General features: G+C 31.7%; 3 protein-coding genes across 3 annotated transcripts in view; 2 read left to right on the forward strand and 1 right to left on the reverse strand.

The window, feature by feature from the left end:
• LOC106101966 (cadherin-23) overlaps positions 1-1,160 on the forward strand; it is a 20,442-nt gene extending 19,282 nt beyond the window's left edge. Inside the window, 1 exon segment of the mRNA XM_013281357.1 lies at positions 1-1,160. Within this exon segment, the coding sequence (XP_013136811.1) occupies positions 1-271 (271 nt within the window). The 3' untranslated portion in view covers positions 272-1,160.
• A 2,859-nt stretch (positions 1,161-4,019) lies between these two features.
• LOC106102032 (ubiquitin-conjugating enzyme E2-17 kDa) lies at positions 4,020-6,624 on the reverse strand. Its single transcript, XM_013281423.1, has 5 exons — positions 6,318-6,624; positions 5,760-5,823; positions 5,348-5,379; positions 5,029-5,212; positions 4,020-4,954 (listed from the first exon to the last, which is right to left on the reverse strand). The coding sequence occupies exons 1-5, from the start codon at positions 6,339-6,341 to the stop codon at positions 4,815-4,817; spliced, it is 444 nt and encodes a 147-aa protein (XP_013136877.1). The 5' UTR covers positions 6,342-6,624; the 3' UTR covers positions 4,020-4,814.
• An 896-nt stretch (positions 6,625-7,520) lies between these two features.
• On the forward strand, positions 7,521-17,980 carry LOC106102048 (progestin and adipoQ receptor family member 3). The gene is made up of 7 exons (XM_013281455.1): positions 7,521-7,882; positions 8,297-8,520; positions 10,775-10,931; positions 14,104-14,256; positions 16,451-16,639; positions 17,103-17,171; positions 17,271-17,980. The coding sequence occupies exons 1-7, from the start codon at positions 7,811-7,813 to the stop codon at positions 17,433-17,435; spliced, it is 1,029 nt and encodes a 342-aa protein (XP_013136909.1). The 5' UTR covers positions 7,521-7,810; the 3' UTR covers positions 17,436-17,980.
• Positions 17,981-18,372: the final 392 nt, after the last annotated feature.

Here is an 18,372-nt window from a genome sequence, read left to right on the forward strand (position 1 = left end):
GAAAGGATCTAATCCAATATGGCTGCAGGCTTACGAGAACGACTGGTACAAATCCGATGAACAACTAAGTCAATCTGAACGTGATTCTTTAGATGAAAATGCAGTCAACCAGGACTTGGCCAGCGATAAACCTTATTTTATAACAACTGGTGCGTTCCCTTCGATACAATCTGATGAGACGGAAACTGGAACGAACCAAGCTGATTGCGCATTCTATCAACAGCTAGAGCAAATGAAAAACGCCAAAAATATGGAAACTACTGAACTGTAAACGTGTAAATAATAATTGGTTTAAAAATGTATTTAAAACTATAATTAAGCTCCTAATAATCGAAAAATGAATAAAATTAGGTTGTCGCCAGTCGATGTTCTAAGAGTGACAAGCTAGCAATAATACCGTCTTTTCTGCATAGTTTTTGTATCTGTTTTATATTTTTTTATTCTGTAGAAACAGTTGGCGTCACCAAAAGCAGGAGACCTCCCTCCCTTGGTGGTTATGTCTATACTAATGTTATAAAGAGGAATGATTTTTAATTTTGGATTTTTGTATGTTTTGAAATAACTCAAGAACTACTGAGTGGATTTCAAAAATTCTTTCATTAATAAAAAACTATGTAGTCCCCGGGTAACATAGGCAACATTGTTTTGCAATTTTTATTTTCACGTAGACGAAGTCGCGAGCAAAAACCAGTACGATAAAACTGGGTTTTGACTGCAGTGACATTGTAACACTGTCATCTCTAACATTTGCTTTGAATAAAAAGGGACAACAGTATTTGTCAATACAAATGTCACGGCAATCTACACCCGCAATAATATCTCGTATATTTTAAACAAAGAACAATTATCAGAAATTAAATTGTTAATCGCCCTATTGAGTTAAATAATTAAGCAATCACTGCCAAATACGATAATGGATAAAGATTATTCATGTCGTCAGACAATGTTCTGTAGATAATTAGTTCAGACTGGTTTAATACATACTATGTTTTCTTGCGACATTGTTTGCTTAAATTTAAAAATAGACTATGTCACTCAGTAATAATGCAGTTTCCTAATGGTGAAATAATTATAAAATGGTAGATAAAATGTACAAACATCGTAAAAGCAACCATTTGTACCAGAACAAAATTGCATATTATAAAAATATTTGTTTAAAACTGTCAACGTTATCTTATCAAAAGTTTATTTATTTTTGTTAATTTGAACAGAGTCATTATAAAACTTTCTATAGTTACAGATTATAACATTGTAACATGTTTTGTATGTGAACAAAAATCGCATCTACATGTGAATAGATTCTACATAACGGTTTATGACGCATATGTAAAACGGTAGTCGGATGCAATCATCTTGTATTTATATTTAAGTGTACAAAGTAATACAAAAATAGTTATTTCTCATTAACAATTTGAATCCAGAGAGAATATTTGTTGTTTTACGTAGCCAAAAGTATTCGAACAGTAATATTTACCCACCGGTCTTTGCCTTTCTCAAGCAATGAATTGCTAAAATACGCAATCATGATGACAGTAAAAAAAAGCAGTTGCTGAGAATTGATGATAAAATCGCTAGATAAATGTATTTGGGAACATGGATGTAAAAGCCACTGGTTCCAATTCAATATGTCGTAAACATTATGATTTTTTTTAAATAAAGCAATTTAACCTCTAAAATGTAAATCTAGTAAAATCCCTCGCAATATAGTAACTATCAAAGACATTAAAATGTTTAGTGTATTTTATTTCAGAGGCTAATTTGTGTACAAATAAACAGTAAAATGTAAGATTTAAATTAATTTTAGTCTGTATGTTTATATTGCCAGTCATAAAAATAATGTTTAGAGTAGTTAATGATTGTCAATGCTTTTGATTTATATTATAAGGACCATTATGTCTTCAATGTATCGAAATTTGTATTTATTTCACTAATATATTTTGGTAGTAATAAATGTAAGAATTATTATTTATTTTTTTAACTGGTAACTCCTTGGAAATTGCTCTGCGGTATCCACGATCCACAGTATTTTACAGCACAAAAATATTACGCATATATAATATTTTTATAATAAAAGTCATACAAACTACGGATCTTTATCGTATATCTAGATAAGAAAATTAAAACAGATACGTAGTTATCTACTACGTGAGATTTGATTGCTTTTCAATTAGTTGAATTATGCAGATATATTGATAGAAGTCATCATGTTTCACCTTTTTTAGACAATTTCGAGAATTTTAAGGAAAACACGTTTTCTGAATACATGTAGCTAAATTAAATTTTAATGTGCGCTTATAACAGCGCTTGCTGTTTCTCTGTCCCTTCACAATAATGACATGCAAAGTATTGTCATCGTATAAGGAAAATAATTCCACCCGTGGCTTCGTAACAGGCGCTACTTTTATGTATACAATCCCTTATTGTTATCCACTAAAAAGGTGGTTTATGCATAAATCTATACATTTTTATCTCTGAACGCTGGAGTAAAGCTTTACAATTGATTCTAGTTCCTTGTCATGTCCAGGTGGAATTAACTTCTCTTGCAGCCATTGCAATTAAATTGCAACATTAGTTTTTTATTTGGATATAAACAATTATTTTATCTATACTGACTTAAACATTAAATGTTTAAAAGAAAAAGCCTATCAATAGAACATGTAAATACAAACAGTTTTGATACTTCGCAACCAGAAAACTGTTGATTGTATTCCATGTTGAAGTGTAGCAAATACAACTACAAAGTATTGCGGTGATTTATAAATAATTTATAAACATACAAATCACCGATATTATAATCTGTTAAAAACAAATGTTGCGCATATTATTTAGTATTTGCTTTCAATAAGGGCAGAAAAAATTATATTACCATATATGGTCTATAGATAAGGGAGCAGAGTGATGCAGTCATATTGCCCTTGAAGATAAAAATAGTATGAGTTCTAACCAATAATTGGATCAGCAGATTACATTTTTATAGATGGCGCACGACGATGATGAGACAGATATTACCACCAACTCTATAATTACCATTGCGGTTAGTGTTACCATTATAGTAAAAGTTTACTACGAAACATGTTTCCGAACCTATCGTCATTCTGCCCTTGAATGACCACTGTTGACATCAACCACTTTAGATATAGTAGAGGCAAAGCTCTTTATTGTTTTAGCTTCCTATAGTTATAGGTGCGCCTGCAGAATCCAATCCCCTTTTAGTCTGTCTGTTCAAAAATATATTTAAATCTGACGTCAGCATCACGGTTAACGGTCATGAATCTCATTACCCGACTGATTTTTTACACCTAAATGTCGCTACCAGGCCATATCCTTAACGATCTATCCTCATTACTGGAATCACAGATTTTTTTAACCTAGAAACACGCTTTACTTTCCATATTTGCTGTATCCCCAGAAAAGATCCATTTCAATTTTATTAAATTGATTAAATCGATTTGTAGGCGACACACAAATGGATTATTTTTATAATAGCTCAAATTAGTCATGAAATAAATACTAAAGTAGAACTGTTTAGTTTTTTTGAACATTTAAAAAGCAAAATTATTCTTCTAAAGACAAAGATGTATTACTTCCACCAAAAAGCTCTATATTTAGGTCTAAGATCAAATTAGTGTCCTTGAGAACATCCAGTTTTCATAAATTTTGAATGTTCAAATCAAAAAATTCAAGATTGTTTTAAAAAAAGTGATCATTTTATGTATGACAGCCAAAAGCTGCTACATACCACCCAAATCAAGGAAATGACCCCTAAATAAAGCTCAAATAGTTATTTACATACACAATAATTTATTGTTTTCTTACAATTTAGTGAAGCTAAAATACATCTTGTCTGTTGATTACAATTTAAAAGCTTTAACTTTGCTCTCCCAGTGTTAGCCAAGTGAGTGTTCGCCGCCACTTACGCCAACATGCTAAGTCAGTTTGCCATACTGCTAATATTAAAATGGATTAAAAGGATGGTAATGTGGAAAGGAGAATTTGGAGAGGAAATCACAACGCAAGTATCCTTACAACCACAATATATATTAGATAAAATTATAATTATAAAGATCGCCATATTGAAAAAAAATGTCTAGATTAAACTTATTATCTTATGAGATACACTGTAATTTATACTGAATCTCGGCCCTATAGGAGCGTTTTCGTCGATACTCACGATATTGTGGATGAAAGAAAACTGACCACTCAGCCAATGTCAGTCTGCTGTAGCAAGCTACATTCACTAACTTAAACGAGATGCTTTACTAGTAAAAAAAAACCACTCACTCAACATCGTCGAGAAGCTCATTTTGTTGTACCATTTACATACATTACCAGAATGTTCTTAACATCATGAGCTTTGCTTACAATACATTGACAAAATCTTAAGTGAACCGGATGACAAGCAAGGAACGCTCCATATCCTAAACATATGCTATTGTACAGTTTCACAATGCAATTTATGTCTAGTTAAAGTACAAATTCTTTTAGGAATACATAAATTCAAGTTATACAAATTTAACTAATAATCAAAACTTCAACTAAATGAGTGACGATGCTAACAAAACAATTTTGCCATCATAGAAGATGCCTCTTGCACATAAACTTTGATGTGATGAGTTGCACATTAAAATTATTGGAGACAACATCAAACTTGCAAACTCTACAGATGACCAATAGTGTTTTATACATTTTTATTTAATTTTGGATAATTTATTGAGATTTTATACTAAGAGGGAGTGGGGAGCGGGAACTTAGAAAGGGGTTAGCCCGGGCTGTGGCGATGTGTGTATATGTTTGCAAATGTCACAATTGACTCATCACATGGCATATTTCCTTGTCCACTCACGGGCTAATTCATTGTACTTTTCTCTGTCGGTTTTGTAGATCCTAGCAATTTCTGGCACCAGGGGGTCATCCGGGTTTGGATCGCATAACAATGAGCAGATTGAAAGCAACACTGAAAAGAAAGAACAAAATTAATGATTTATATAATCAACAATAATTAAGAAATTTTTAGGTTTAGTATGGTACCTTTGGATATGGTAAGTGCAGGTGACCATTGTGCACGTAGAATGTCAAGACAAATTGACCCGTTACTATTTATATTGGGGTGATAAATACGCGTTGTGAATGCAACTTTAGGTGGTTTGAATGGGTAGTCTGTAGGAAAATGTATAGTTAGGAAGAACACACCCCCCTGGTAAGGACTGTCGACCTGCAAAATACAAGAACTTTTAACAAAAGCAGTACTTCCTTTTTTTTTGTTCTCATATGAAATAGTGGCAAAAGACTATTGATTCATAAACAGTATTGTTAAGCATTTAATATTTATATTTAACAAAAAACTTACTGGACCCATTATTGTGGCTTGCCAATGGAATACTGAAAAGAGATATAATAACATTATAAAAATATACTTATGCTTTCATAATAGATTATATAAACTTAATAGGATTAAACATTCACAAGCCATTAAAAGGACAAAGTTAAAAACGAAAAAAACGAATGAAACAAAGCATTTTACTGAATACATTTAAAGGAAACAGCTGATTAATTTAGGTCTTTATAAAACTAAATGTGCAAATCTTTTTATACATTTCATTAGAACACTTCCACTTCTACCTACTAAGAAAATCAATATTTGTTTGGAAAAAGATAGAATTAAACAATATTACCCTTTCCGAAAGGTTATTGTTTTGTCTTTACTTCATAAATGAGTCATAAAGTGGTAAGTTAGAATTTAAAAATCAATAGATACTTACGATCTTCCCCGTGTGGTCCTGCCGAACATTGTGCTGGTGGATCTCTGCCCAGGTCTTGTAATTCCTGGAAACGGAAATAACATCTACATACAAAGCAGGAAACACAATACGAGATAAGTCAAACACATCATCACTTGCAAAATCAGCGGTTTAAATAAATTACAATTTAAAAATGGCTTAATCTGAATTCCAAAATAATACTTCTTTCACAAGAATTTGGATTTTTAGCTTCGATCATAGTAAGTCTCGGAAACATGACAAGAAAACCTCAAAATTGGCACATAATTCCGACATTTTATGTACGCCGTGTGCATAAAATTGTCATCAAAGTTAACCAGCAAAACCATTTAATCCTTCTTAAAATATGAAATATGAACATAATTATAGTAATAGTTGAATTTATAAAAATCACACACTCAGAATTATCCAGAAGAAATTTCGATACCTAATAGGTATTCACAATGACGAAACATTCACTACGAACTCTTCAAAAATTATAGCACTTTATTATTTAACGCGTAAATCTTTCAAATAAAGAGAAAATATAGCTGTACGTACCCTATTAATTCGTTTTAACGCCATTTGATTATAATATGATGGAATAAACTGACTTTCAACCAGACAACGAAACTGTGAGCCAAGGACCTTTGATTAGAGATTGCAAGATGGCTCCCGTCTAAACGTAAAAGTACTTCTTATTCGTTTTATGTAGTAATAATGAAATAATAACAATTGGAGTAAAACTTTAAATACTTAAATAAAAAATAATAATAACTAATATTAATAAATAATAGGAATTAGGACAGATCGCAAGTTCTAACAAAATTAACGCACTCGCGGCGAATGGAGAACAGCAAACAGGAAAATCGACCATTTGCAAGGAGCGTTCATTTTATCTGGTATGTTTAAAATTTTTAACATACGCAATTTTTTAAATTGTTATTTATTTTACCGCTTATGCTTCATAATATCCATAATGAGATAGAAAACTAGTAAATATTGTTTAGTTACTTTAAATAGATTATGTTTTTATGTTATTTTGTTTTCTGTTCTTAAAATATAACTGTAATTGATACGATTTACTGTCTTAAAGTAGCAACACTTTTTTTCGGAAGTGACGAACGCTTAAGATTTGCCGGCGCTATTTTTGGATACAGTAGTTGTAGAGTAGTATCTATTTTCATTCACGTTTGTGCAATTTGAAACTTTTACAGGTGTAAACAGAACTCATATTGTTCAGAAAATGTCTTCTTAGGTAATCTTCAATTATGTAGAAACTTTTAAGCTAATTTTAGTTATTGAAAAGGACATTGAGAATAGATCTGATGAATCTCGTTATTGCTTAAACAATTAATTACCCCTTTATATATACCGCCGCGTGAAGTGTTATCACTTACATTTCACACGACTGTTGGTGTTAAATGTGATTAAACCTATACTAGAATAGCGACAATCTATTAAATATTGAAGGACGTCAGCTGCTGATTATTCGGTTTGCATTCTTTTGTGGCTTAATGGATAATTGTAAGTGGTGCCTGGCCTAAATCCCCATAAATTAACATGTAAGAAGATGTCTAAAGTGTAGTTTATTATTAGTTAAAGTCCGCCATTAGGTTCTTCGTAGAGTATTGTAAGTTTTACTTTTTTATTGTTAGTAATATAATAATTGAACCACGTTTCCCATAGATCACATAAGAAACAGGCCTTTTACTCTTTGACATTCTTGTACGTCACACGTCATTCGAAGTTGACAGATGACAGTTAGCTGACAGATTTGAGTTTGAGTTGAAGAAAGATGGCAAAACATCAACGAAAACCAAATAAACTTTTTAGTCTTTAAATTAGTTCCAGATCTGTAGGGTGTGTGTGTCGCAGTGTCTATTTCGTTTATTTCCCTATTAATTTTTAAATCATTCACTGTTTTTTATAGACAACTTTGTAGTTATTAAATATAAAAAAAAACAATTGTAAGCAAGTTTCGAACTTTTGTGCCTTTTACTTGTGAGTAAACTTAGTATTTCACACAACATTCTTGGACCAAAAAATACACCATGACTATAACAATGACTAGAAAAGTAAGTGAATGCCATGCAGAAACTCTCCAGTTTATGCCTATCGAGAAAGTAAGTATTTATTGCTTAATGTCTATTTTCCAAAGTAGATGTAGTAACTTATGGTATAAGTTTATGGGACTATGTGGAATACATATCTATATCTGTTGAATTATATTTTTTTAAATAAATTAGCTAGAATTATTTTTGTTACAATTGTTTTCATGAATAACAAAACTACATTTAATTTTTTTGTAAATGTTAAATATGTTTTTTTTATTAGAAAACCTTTATTAAGTTAATAAGCAAAAAAATAATAACAAACAAAATATATACAGTTCATGTCTGATTAAGCTTATCATACGAAATATAGATGATATTTAGAGAAAATTGCAAATTCTTAACTTGAAACAATAATTTAAATCTAACTTCTTACACATGTGTTAAAATTTTAAACTGTATATTTATATTATTGACTTTTATAAGGTTGAAGAAGAATGTATTATGGATAAAGACTACTGCAGCAGCACCACACTGCTCCGTAGAGGAAAAAGACTAGAAGACAATAATAATATAACTAAAGAAGATATTTTGTATATAAACTACAGACAGTTACTAAAATATGAAGAAGCTCCAGTCTATTTGCAGCACAATCCTTTCATCAGAGATGGATATCGGAAGTTACTACCTACTAGATTATGTTGGGAGAGGTAAGATGGACATTTTGGTTAGATATTTAAAATAACTTAAGTTAAAAATAAAAAAGCGTTTTTGGCTCAGTGGTTTGAACACTTGACTTGTAATCCACAAGTCTTGGGTTCGAATCCTGCTACGTTGTACCAATGTGATTTTCGATTTTTTCGAATTTTCATATGTACATAATTTACCCGACGTTCTTACGGTGAAGGAAAACATCGTGATGCAACCTGCACATATCAGCGAAGAAATTCAAAGATATGTGTGAAGTCAACCCACCCGCACTTGACCAGCGTGGTTGACTATGGCCTAATCACCCCTTATTAGGGTAGGCTCCGAACCCCTCGGTGGGGACGTAAAGTGAGCTGGTGATGATGAAGTTAAAAATTAAAATTTTATGAAAATTATGCAATAAACTGGTTCTTAGTGCTTATACAATTTTGTTTCATAATTAATAATTAATTGTATATTATTCTTATTGATTTCATTTCCCTCAATAATGAATCCAAAATATCAAATTCCAATTCTGAAGTGTTTTAAATGTTACAAGTAGTTTTAATAGGATTTTATTAAGCTAGAGTGTATAAGCTTTTGGAAAACTCAGGACAGATTACAGTCAAGCTTTGGTTTATTTACGAATTTTCTATTATATTTAATGCATAAAAGTGTACATTCAGTAACATAACTATTATAGATGAATATAGATTATTGTGTTGTAAGTGATTGTGAATGATTCCAATTGGAGTGTAACATCGTGCATCAAATTGTGCAATTTTGGTGTTTATAATCATGCCACATACAACCTGACAACTTTACGCATGCTAAAGGTTCTCTTTGTCTTTAGATTTGTTGCTGTTTATAATTTGCGTTTCAAATATAAGTACCGGCAGTCCTCGACTTACGTCGTTTTGATTTACGTCGTTTCAAGTTATGTCGAACAATGTTTTGACACTATTCCTCAAACGTACGTCATTTGTTTCGATTTTCGGTATACGAGATGATCAAAATAATGATCAAATTGATTCTAATTTTGAGAAATCTTCTATTTGTTATAAATGCAGTTTTTTTTTGTTTCGAATCCGTGTGGAACCTAACCCTTGAATTTAACATGTAAACATATGAAAAAATATGTCTCGACTTGCGTCGTTTCGATTTAAGTCGCGAATTACGAGAACCTAACATGCCGTAAATAAGACGACTGCCTATACGTAAATGTGTGACAATCTATACTTAAAATTTAATTAAATCTGGTATAGTTACGCCACCACTTAGTTAAAGCTTAAACTATATTTTTTGGTAAATACTATGTATGATGGCTCTTGGATAATAAAAAAATGATTATAAAAATACGTATTACGACCTAGATATCAATTGAACGAGTTACTGTAATATTACGTACTGTTGCATTTCCGTAAACAACATATTTTAAGGTTAAATCCATTTATTTGTACTTGAACGCAGCTACTTAATCCTGCAAAATTATTGTTTGTTTTAAAATGTATCTCCACAGATTATTTAGTGGCACAAACATCTTATTAACAATTAGAGCCCTTGAAAACCACAGAATTGATTGTGCTGTGAAGTTAAAATAGCTAAAAACGAAATCGTTGTAATGTACCAACTTCCGTACATGTTCATACTGATTAAGCTCCCATAAACTATTGGCTGATAAAGTCTGTAGTCTGAGTGGGCTCCTAATGTGTACCATTTGGTCGCAACGGCGATGTTTATTTTGCTATGGTTCTTGTTGCGATAAAATATATGTAGGGGTTTGTCTGATTTTGAAGAGTGAAATGTAATTTGTTTCGTATTATTTCCCGAAACTACATAAAGATATAGTTAGGCTTGTTGTAATTTCGATGAATACTAATTAACTATCTCATTATATGTACACATGGAAATTTAAGCCAAGTTCCGTGATTCGCAGAACGAGCCTTGACGTGAGGTCATATAAAAATATATTCCATTTTCATTATAATAATCTTAATCAGTTTCACGAGCACGTAATTAATTGTACATTGTTTCGTTTTTTTTTGTCTAATTTACTGTATACTCGGTTATATTAGACTTGGGTTTATTATATTTTTTTCTTTTGAAATATAGAGACGAGATTAAATAGGGATGGATGGATAGGGATATATGTCTCTGAAATCAATTAACTACATTTGTTAGAACTTAACACGTTCCCCTCCACCAAAAACAATATGGCATGCATGTATAGCCCGTTACGAATAGGAATAAATGAAGTAATAAATAATTTTGTTTCAGTATATTCTGGTGGACGAATGAAACCATGAACATATGGACACATATATTTGGTTTCTTTCTCCTGCTCTTTCTAACGATCAATGATCTCGTCATCATAAATATTCACGCTACCTTAACCGACAAGACAGTTGCAGCTATCCTGTTTTCTTGTTTTTTGGTGAGTAAAATATTAACACGGACTTGTATAACTTTAACCAGTGTGTATGTCACGGAGACTTAAGCATGTTAAATATCACTGCGATGTTATAAAGATGAAATATTTGTATTTTTGTATGTATTTGACTCACGTAATAACTTCTGGGCCGATTTAAAAAATTCTTTGACTATTAGAAAGGTAATTTATCTGTGAGCGATATAGGCTATATTGTTTTCACGTGGACGGATCCGCGAGAAACAGCTAATATTTAATAACATTCAGCATAAAAAATGTTGAGGAAACCATGGTTCTAAATCGAAATTTCGATGATTTTCTTTACTATTTTGCGCTGAAACAATTTGATTAAATATTATAATAAATTATGTCGCATACCAAGGTTACAAATTATATTGGAGATGCACATACTGGTTATGTAATGATATTTAAATTTATTTATTGCGGTCATGTTTCCGGTTTTATCTTCCGGTTATACCTTCCGGTTCATCAGTTGTTTGCCTTCAAGTATTATGTAATTATATTTAAACTAGGGAACCTTATCCTAATTAGTAGTAATTTCTTATTCTCGCCAGAAGTGTAGTGTATATATCCATTCACTGTTGTTGTTTAGGCTCTAGTTACTTAACTAAGTATGGAAATAAATAATGTAGGCTAACATTCCTGCATATACGCAATATCTCGGCATGTTCGAGCTATGTATGGTCATGATTTCTCTGTCTCGACTTCGGTGCGAAGTGTCATTATTTCCTCGAGATGAATTACGAAATCTATGTGCTGCCCCATTGGCGGACGCATCGAAAGTGCGCACTGCGCATGCGCGGATGACCGGCCCGCTGACGTTTTAGTGAAAGTTATGCGTTGAAAAAAACGACAAAAAGGTATTGCCAATCTTCGCAAATGTCAAAACAGTTTTATTTACTTAAGTCTAAAGGTATTTAGGACTTGAACACTTTCCTATAGTCATTAGTCCAATAGTTTGACCAACATTTTGACAGTTTTCTCTAAGATATTCTCATATATACGTACTTACCAACCAAAATAAAGCGCATACAAGGGGAAATTGAATAAACATGTGTACAGTTTATTGAAAACTTAAGACACTTCTTTTAGCATGAATGAATCTATCGTAATTGCTCTGAGTTTGTAAACGTTTATATATATTCAGCGTTAGAATATCTACATACTGTTGCACTCACTGCTGGCTTGTTCCACGATTCAATATAAAATGGTAATTGAATTGTGATCAAAATAACTGACAAATTATAGCCTATAGCTGCCCATAGCTGTCCATAGCTGCCTTTAGCTGCCCATAGCTGCTCATAGCTGCCCATACGGGAAGTTTTTGTACATTTTATACTTTCAAAAATTTTAGGAATTAAAAATCTTTGCGTCTATGACTTACATTTAATATTTGCGTGTACATGATGAGTGAAAGCTATAGATGTGGCGAGCGATGAAAGTAACAACCGCATCTGTTGTCAATCTTATACTATAAACACTTATAATATGTGTACAGTCACGAATCTAAGAAAACAAGGCTGTAGGAAATATGCAAGTCTCCATTTTATATTGTAAGTGTTTTGTTCAATACATATACTTATTTCATACTAATGTTATAAATGCGAAAGTTTAGATGGATGGACGGATGTTTGTTAGAGTTTGCAGCCTACACGGCTGAACTGATCTCGATGAAGTTTGGTACAGATTTAGAGGATAGTTTAGAAGAACAAATAGGCTACTCATTTTTTTTTAATTCCACATGGACGGAGTCGCGGGCGAAAGCTAATAAGGGAAGATTTGTATTATTGTATGTATTTCTTTCACGCAAAAACTACTCGGCCTGTTTTCAATTTTCTTTCACCGTTAGAAAGGTAATTTTATCTGTGTCTAACATAGGCTATATTTTTTAATGTCATGCGAAGTCGCCAGCAACAGCCAGTTATCAATAAGTTGGCCGATTACTATAATTACAGACAATTTCATTATAACTTTAAACCTTTACGTTGTCAAGGAAAAGTAGCTCATTGTATACGAGGATTTTTTATATTAAAACTTGTTATCGTTACTTTGTGAATTATTGAGAATGTTAATCTTGATTATGATTTTCATATTTTGTTTGCGGCCTTGTCGGTTTTTACATTTTTCCTTAGCACATGAATATTATAACAAAAAGGCAACATGTTATATCATAAAGTATTAAAAAAAATAGCTGTACAATATTGTACCATCGTGATCTATGGTTATGTAATTAAGAGTATATTTTTCCATTAGTCGGTAACATATGGAAATAAGCGTTTTGTACGAGATTTAATTATTCAGTAGTATGAAATAATTTTTGCTGTTCACTATCGATTATTGTTGACTTCGCTGACTTACAAATTTTAATCGCTTTTTAGGTCGTCATGGCAACTGTAAAGACTAGAAAGCGGTTCAATACAATACCGTTATAACTGCGTTTTTTGACACGTTCATGATGCTTCTTTATTAGGTGGTTTGGAAACAAAAAAAAGTCTTAAATTATCTATTATTTTAAGGCAAAATAAATAAGGTGTATTATCACTTTTTGTTAAAACCGTTTTTTTCTTCGTTTATGTTGATAATATTATGCAAAGTGTATGGTTCTCTTAACATATAGCGTGCTATTAGTTTCGTGACGCAAGCAAAGTATAATTTAAAATGGCTCTGATGTGACTGACCTGAAGATTTGTATAAAAAGTTAGTCGATTTTTTACCTGTTTTGTGTTACTTTAATTTTGATGTTTATCGTCTTGTAGTTTGTAAAAAAAATACAGTAGTTTTATGATTTTTTTTTTATTTGAGCATTGAGCCAATGGTATGAAACTGCCAGTATGCATTTAAACTTGGAGAAAACGTCTTAAATACGTCAAGTTTTACGAGACCTTTAAGCACACTTAACTTTCCAACTTAGCAATTATTTCACCTATTGTGAAGGAGAGATGAATTATTTAGAAAGGTTCATTTATAATTTCTGGGCGTTATTTTCTCTAAGTAGTGAAAAGTGGGCTAACAAATAAATAATTATGAAACTATAATTAAAAATGCCAAATTGCTTAATTTAAAGTACCAGGGGATGACAAAACATCAGAAGTAATTTTATACCCTAAAAATTACCAATGTAATATACCGTACGTCAATAATTTGTATATAATTTCAGGTTTGTATGGCGCTGTCCGCTCTGTACCACACTTTCTCGTGTCGCTCCGAGTCGGATTACAACACATTCCTTATGTACGATCTCTTCGGCATCGCGCTCTCCTTGCTGGCTATTTACACTTCCGGCGTATACTATGCATTCTGGTGCCACCACGTAAGTACACTGAAAAAAAAAACTTGTCTCTGGTTTTATTTCAAAGAGTAGGTATGACCATTTGTTTATAGGTACAATGTAAAATAGTTTTTCTCCGTCTCGTTATAAATAGAGACGTAAATGTAACTTGCTTTTTTTAAGTTTTCTAAACAAAATATACTTTTAATAAACTTAATTAAAATGTCTCAAACAACGGTATTAAATCATTTATATTTGACAAATTAATAAAACTAATGTGCCTTTTACATTTATTGATAATGGCATATTATAATTAATTAAAAATATCAAGTTTATGTTATAAATGTCGTTCAGTAATAAATGCTAAATGTATAACATATACGCCATTATTTGTAATATTATATTTAGATGAGATGTAAATAGTATACGTAGAATATCTGCTAAAATACGAATGAAGAAATTTAATTTTTATAGATAAATAATAGTAAAGATAAATAAATTAGTTGAATTGGAATGAAAATTCTAGGTATTTGGTTATCTAATAATTTATGTCGAAACTATTCTAATCTGTAGATTATGTGCGTAGTTTTTTTTAACAAATGCATAAATATGTTAAAAATAATAGTTATTTATAAATATCTATCTAATCATGATTATGTTTTATAAATGTGGTCAAGGACAATTACATTGATAATTTTTGTTTGTTTTGCTTTTATTATAAACCAAAAATTCGAGTATTTAAATTTTTATATGTATTGGAATTTTAACATAAAACATTTTCTATTAGACAATCGAATATTAATAGAGATCGATTACTAAGTTCTGAGTTGATTTATTGTAATTGGAAAGTCGTGAAGATTATTTTGTGTAAGTGAAAGTTTAAGTTACGATAGTAATTACGCTCTACTGCCATCTTTAATCTTATTTTTATTGTTACTCTTGCTTGCAGCTATAGAATTTATTTAGATTACAATTACGCTCGTTAATTTTCAATTATTGTAACCTCATTTTTTATGCATACTACTTACGATGTTTTTGGTAGGAATATATTGTTAGTTTTGGCCTGTTTGTTAGTGTGAATGGCGTGTAATTTATAATATATTCCTCTAAGGGTAGGTTATAGCTAGCAGCATGGGCATCTCTAATGGGTAGGAGACAGCTGCCTTCGTCTAGAGACTGTAAATAGATATAAAACTACTACAAACAATATCATAGTATAGATATCCCCTCTTAAACCTGGCGACTACGGTATGTCCGTTCTAATAGTTTTTTTAGTCTATTGCAATAAATACGGCTGAGAAATTTAACAGTCAAATCAATGATTAGAAATTCTGATGTACGATCGTTTAGCAATTCAATTCCACGGTGTTGCCAGCGTATTGATTTGCATTCCGCAGTCTCCCCGCAATGCCACGTGCCTCAACTTGACCTGGTATTAGGGCAAGGTCAATTATAGTACTTCGCAATACATCCTATATACGACGGAAAAGTCAATCTGCTACAATATTTAAATATTTTTTTAAGTACCGGAGGTTGCCATTGACACTGATATCTTGTTAAAAATGGCGGTAAAAAAAGCAATTTTTAAACAGATAGATTGAAGTATTCTCGCTGGAATGTTACTATGTTTCCTAAGTAAAAAGTTGGATTCTATTTACAAATTAATTTACAATACTTTTCGAAAATAAAGCGTAAGATGACTTGTAAAAATAAAATTGACGTCACCATCTCTTTAACTTATGGGTTTTCATTATCTTATTGTATTGGTCACGAAGAAAAGCCAATCAAACAAATTACATTAAAGTTTTTGTTCAATAATAGCGTAGTGACGCACGCATGTATAATGCGAATATATTTCTCTATTTCACAAAAAAAACCGCTTACTTTGCTCTAAGGAGACGTCAATTGGACGTCTTATTATTGTTATTCTATGAAACTCCGAAATGTTAGTCCCTTTTCCGTCCCACCTTTTTCTTATAAGGGAAGGTTCGGATGGGAAAGTGGATTTGACTGTGGAGGAGACGCATAAGGGGAAATATCCTCTTTATGTGCCTCCTCCGTCGATTTATGGGCAGCGGTCGCTTCGCCATTTTGGCGGATTTAGGTGGCCGCTTGCTCGTTTGTTACCTTTTTGTATATAAAAAAAAACCGACAAGCGTGCATTTGGAATTTAGTAGCTTACTAAATTACCTTATTGTTGTAAATAAACGCTTTATGCAACTTGTATTATTTTCAGGAACTGAAGACGTTCTACATGTTGACAGTGACTGTGATATTTGTTGTGGCGATGGCGCTGCAAGTGCCGCGCTTCAATGTGCCGTATGCGGTCAAGATGTGCGTTTTCATCGGCTGGGCGGCGTACGGCGTTCTGCCCACTCTACACTGGACTTATGTTATGGGGGGCTTCGATAACCCTATGGTTCAGGTAAGCTGGCTTATGATATCTTCTGTAGATAAAATATATTTAAATGGCTGTTACTAGCGACTTTGTCAGATTCATATTAAGAATAAAATATAGTCTATTTTACTCCTTGATAACGTAGATTTTAATGGTGAAAGAATTTTTGACATCGGCCCAGTAGTTTCTGAGTTATTTAAATATACACAAAAATACAAATCTTTCCTCTTTATGATAAAAGTATAGATTTTGCAATTAGAGTTCTTTATTGTTATGAAATGTTCTTTATTGTAATATTTTTTTTTAAATGTTGGCAAAGATATGACAAATTTGGTCAAAGATTAAATGACTTAAAGTGCTAGCAGTAACGTACTCTTTGTAAACGCGTCAAAGATTATGTAATTTTAGTAGTGTATTTACTTAAAGAAGTGCACGAAGCTTCTTTAAGTTACTGTTAATGTCCCTAATTATTTTATTGTTTTACTTTCAGATGTTTTTCCCTCGAGTTATCGGCATGTATGTGATAAGCGGCACAGCATTTGCGATATACGCTTTTAAGGTAAGATTTCTATCTCTTTCATATTTTCTTTATCGAATGAAAGAGACAGCTGCATATTATAACCAATAGTAGGATTTTATAAGTGTAACTTTTTGACAGGTACCAGAACGGTGGTTCCCCGGTAAGGTAGACTATATCGGCCATTCCCATCAGTGGTGGCATGTGTTGGTCCTAGGTGCGCTCTATTACTGGCATAACTCTGCAATGATCTACGTCCAGTATAGGATGAACCACGGCTGCGCTAACACCATGCGGATATTCTAACTATTGTCATATATTTGTTAGGAAACAATTTAGGACCAGGTGTCTGGTTTTGTGTGCCTTAGTCCTTTTGGATTTCTACGTACAATGGTGCTTGTAAAGGCATATGAATTAGTGAAATGTAAATTGTACCAATATTTGTCGTTGATGGACTTAATGTAACAGGCGTTTATCCTTTTTCCACTAGCGGAGCTATCAGTATGAATAATTATAGAGTGGGCGCTTTAATCGCCTCTTCTATTATTTCACTTTGTAATGAATATAACGAGTAGTTTATTCCATGTTTCTGTTATTTAAGGATTTTATTTATGGTTAGCTATAACATTCTTTCGTTGCCACAAATACCATACTATTTCAAAAAGATTAAAATAACGCGACTTAGCTCAGTGGAAAATGACTTAAGGCCCTTGAGAGGTAATAATGCCTTTAATTAAGAACTGGGATTAATTTAGGGTTCCTTGAAAGTCTTTTTATTTCCTGAATATTTTATTACACTAGTAATAATGATCTGCACAAAATGTTTTATCAATGCAAATAAATTCATAAATTTTATTATAGTAATATAAATTTTATGTTATAAATATTTAAAAATATGTGATAAAGAATCTACAAAATAAAATAAAATCAGTGTTTAGTTAAAAACATTTAACTGAAGGTTAATTTTATTTTATTTATTGAATTAATGTTAAATTGTTATAGGTTTAAGAAATTTTTACAATATTACTCATGACAATATGAGGGTGAGAACATGCCAGTAAAATAGTTTTGTAGCTTGCATGCCAGTGTTCCAGCTACTGGAATAGCTACTATATATACTAACTCGCTTGAGATTTTTTTTTATTTAAATTGCTCAAATAACGCGGGTATCCTTTGACAGGTATAAAATCTGTTACAAAATATGTATTTCGTTTTCATTAAAATTTTTGAGATATTATGATTA

The sequence above is a fragment of the Papilio polytes genome, unplaced genomic scaffold, assembly GCF_000836215.1.
Source record: "Papilio polytes unplaced genomic scaffold, Ppol_1.0 DF823934.1, whole genome shotgun sequence".
In the NCBI taxonomy this organism is placed as follows: domain Eukaryota; kingdom Metazoa; phylum Arthropoda; class Insecta; order Lepidoptera; family Papilionidae; genus Papilio; species Papilio polytes.

Excerpts from the sequence above, each read along its gene's own strand:
- LOC106102032 (XM_013281423.1), bottom strand. The coding sequence starts at position 6,341 with ATGGCGTTAAAACGAATTAATAGG. Across the intron at positions 5,380-5,759 it reads AGGACCACACGGGGAAGATC|TATTCCATTGGCAAGCCACA; the intron begins GTAAGTATCTAT and ends ATCTCTTTTCAG. Across the intron at positions 4,955-5,028 it reads TGCACTTACCATATCCAAAG|TGTTGCTTTCAATCTGCTCA; the intron begins GTACCATACTAA and ends CTTTCTTTTCAG.
- LOC106102048 (XM_013281455.1), top strand. The coding sequence starts at position 7,811 with ATGACTATAACAATGACTAGAAAAGTAAGTGAATGCCATGCAGAAACT. Across the intron at positions 10,932-14,103 it reads TCCTGTTTTCTTGTTTTTTG|GTTTGTATGGCGCTGTCCGC; the intron begins GTGAGTAAAATA and ends ATATAATTTCAG. Across the intron at positions 17,172-17,270 it reads TTGCGATATACGCTTTTAAG|GTACCAGAACGGTGGTTCCC; the intron begins GTAAGATTTCTA and ends ACTTTTTGACAG.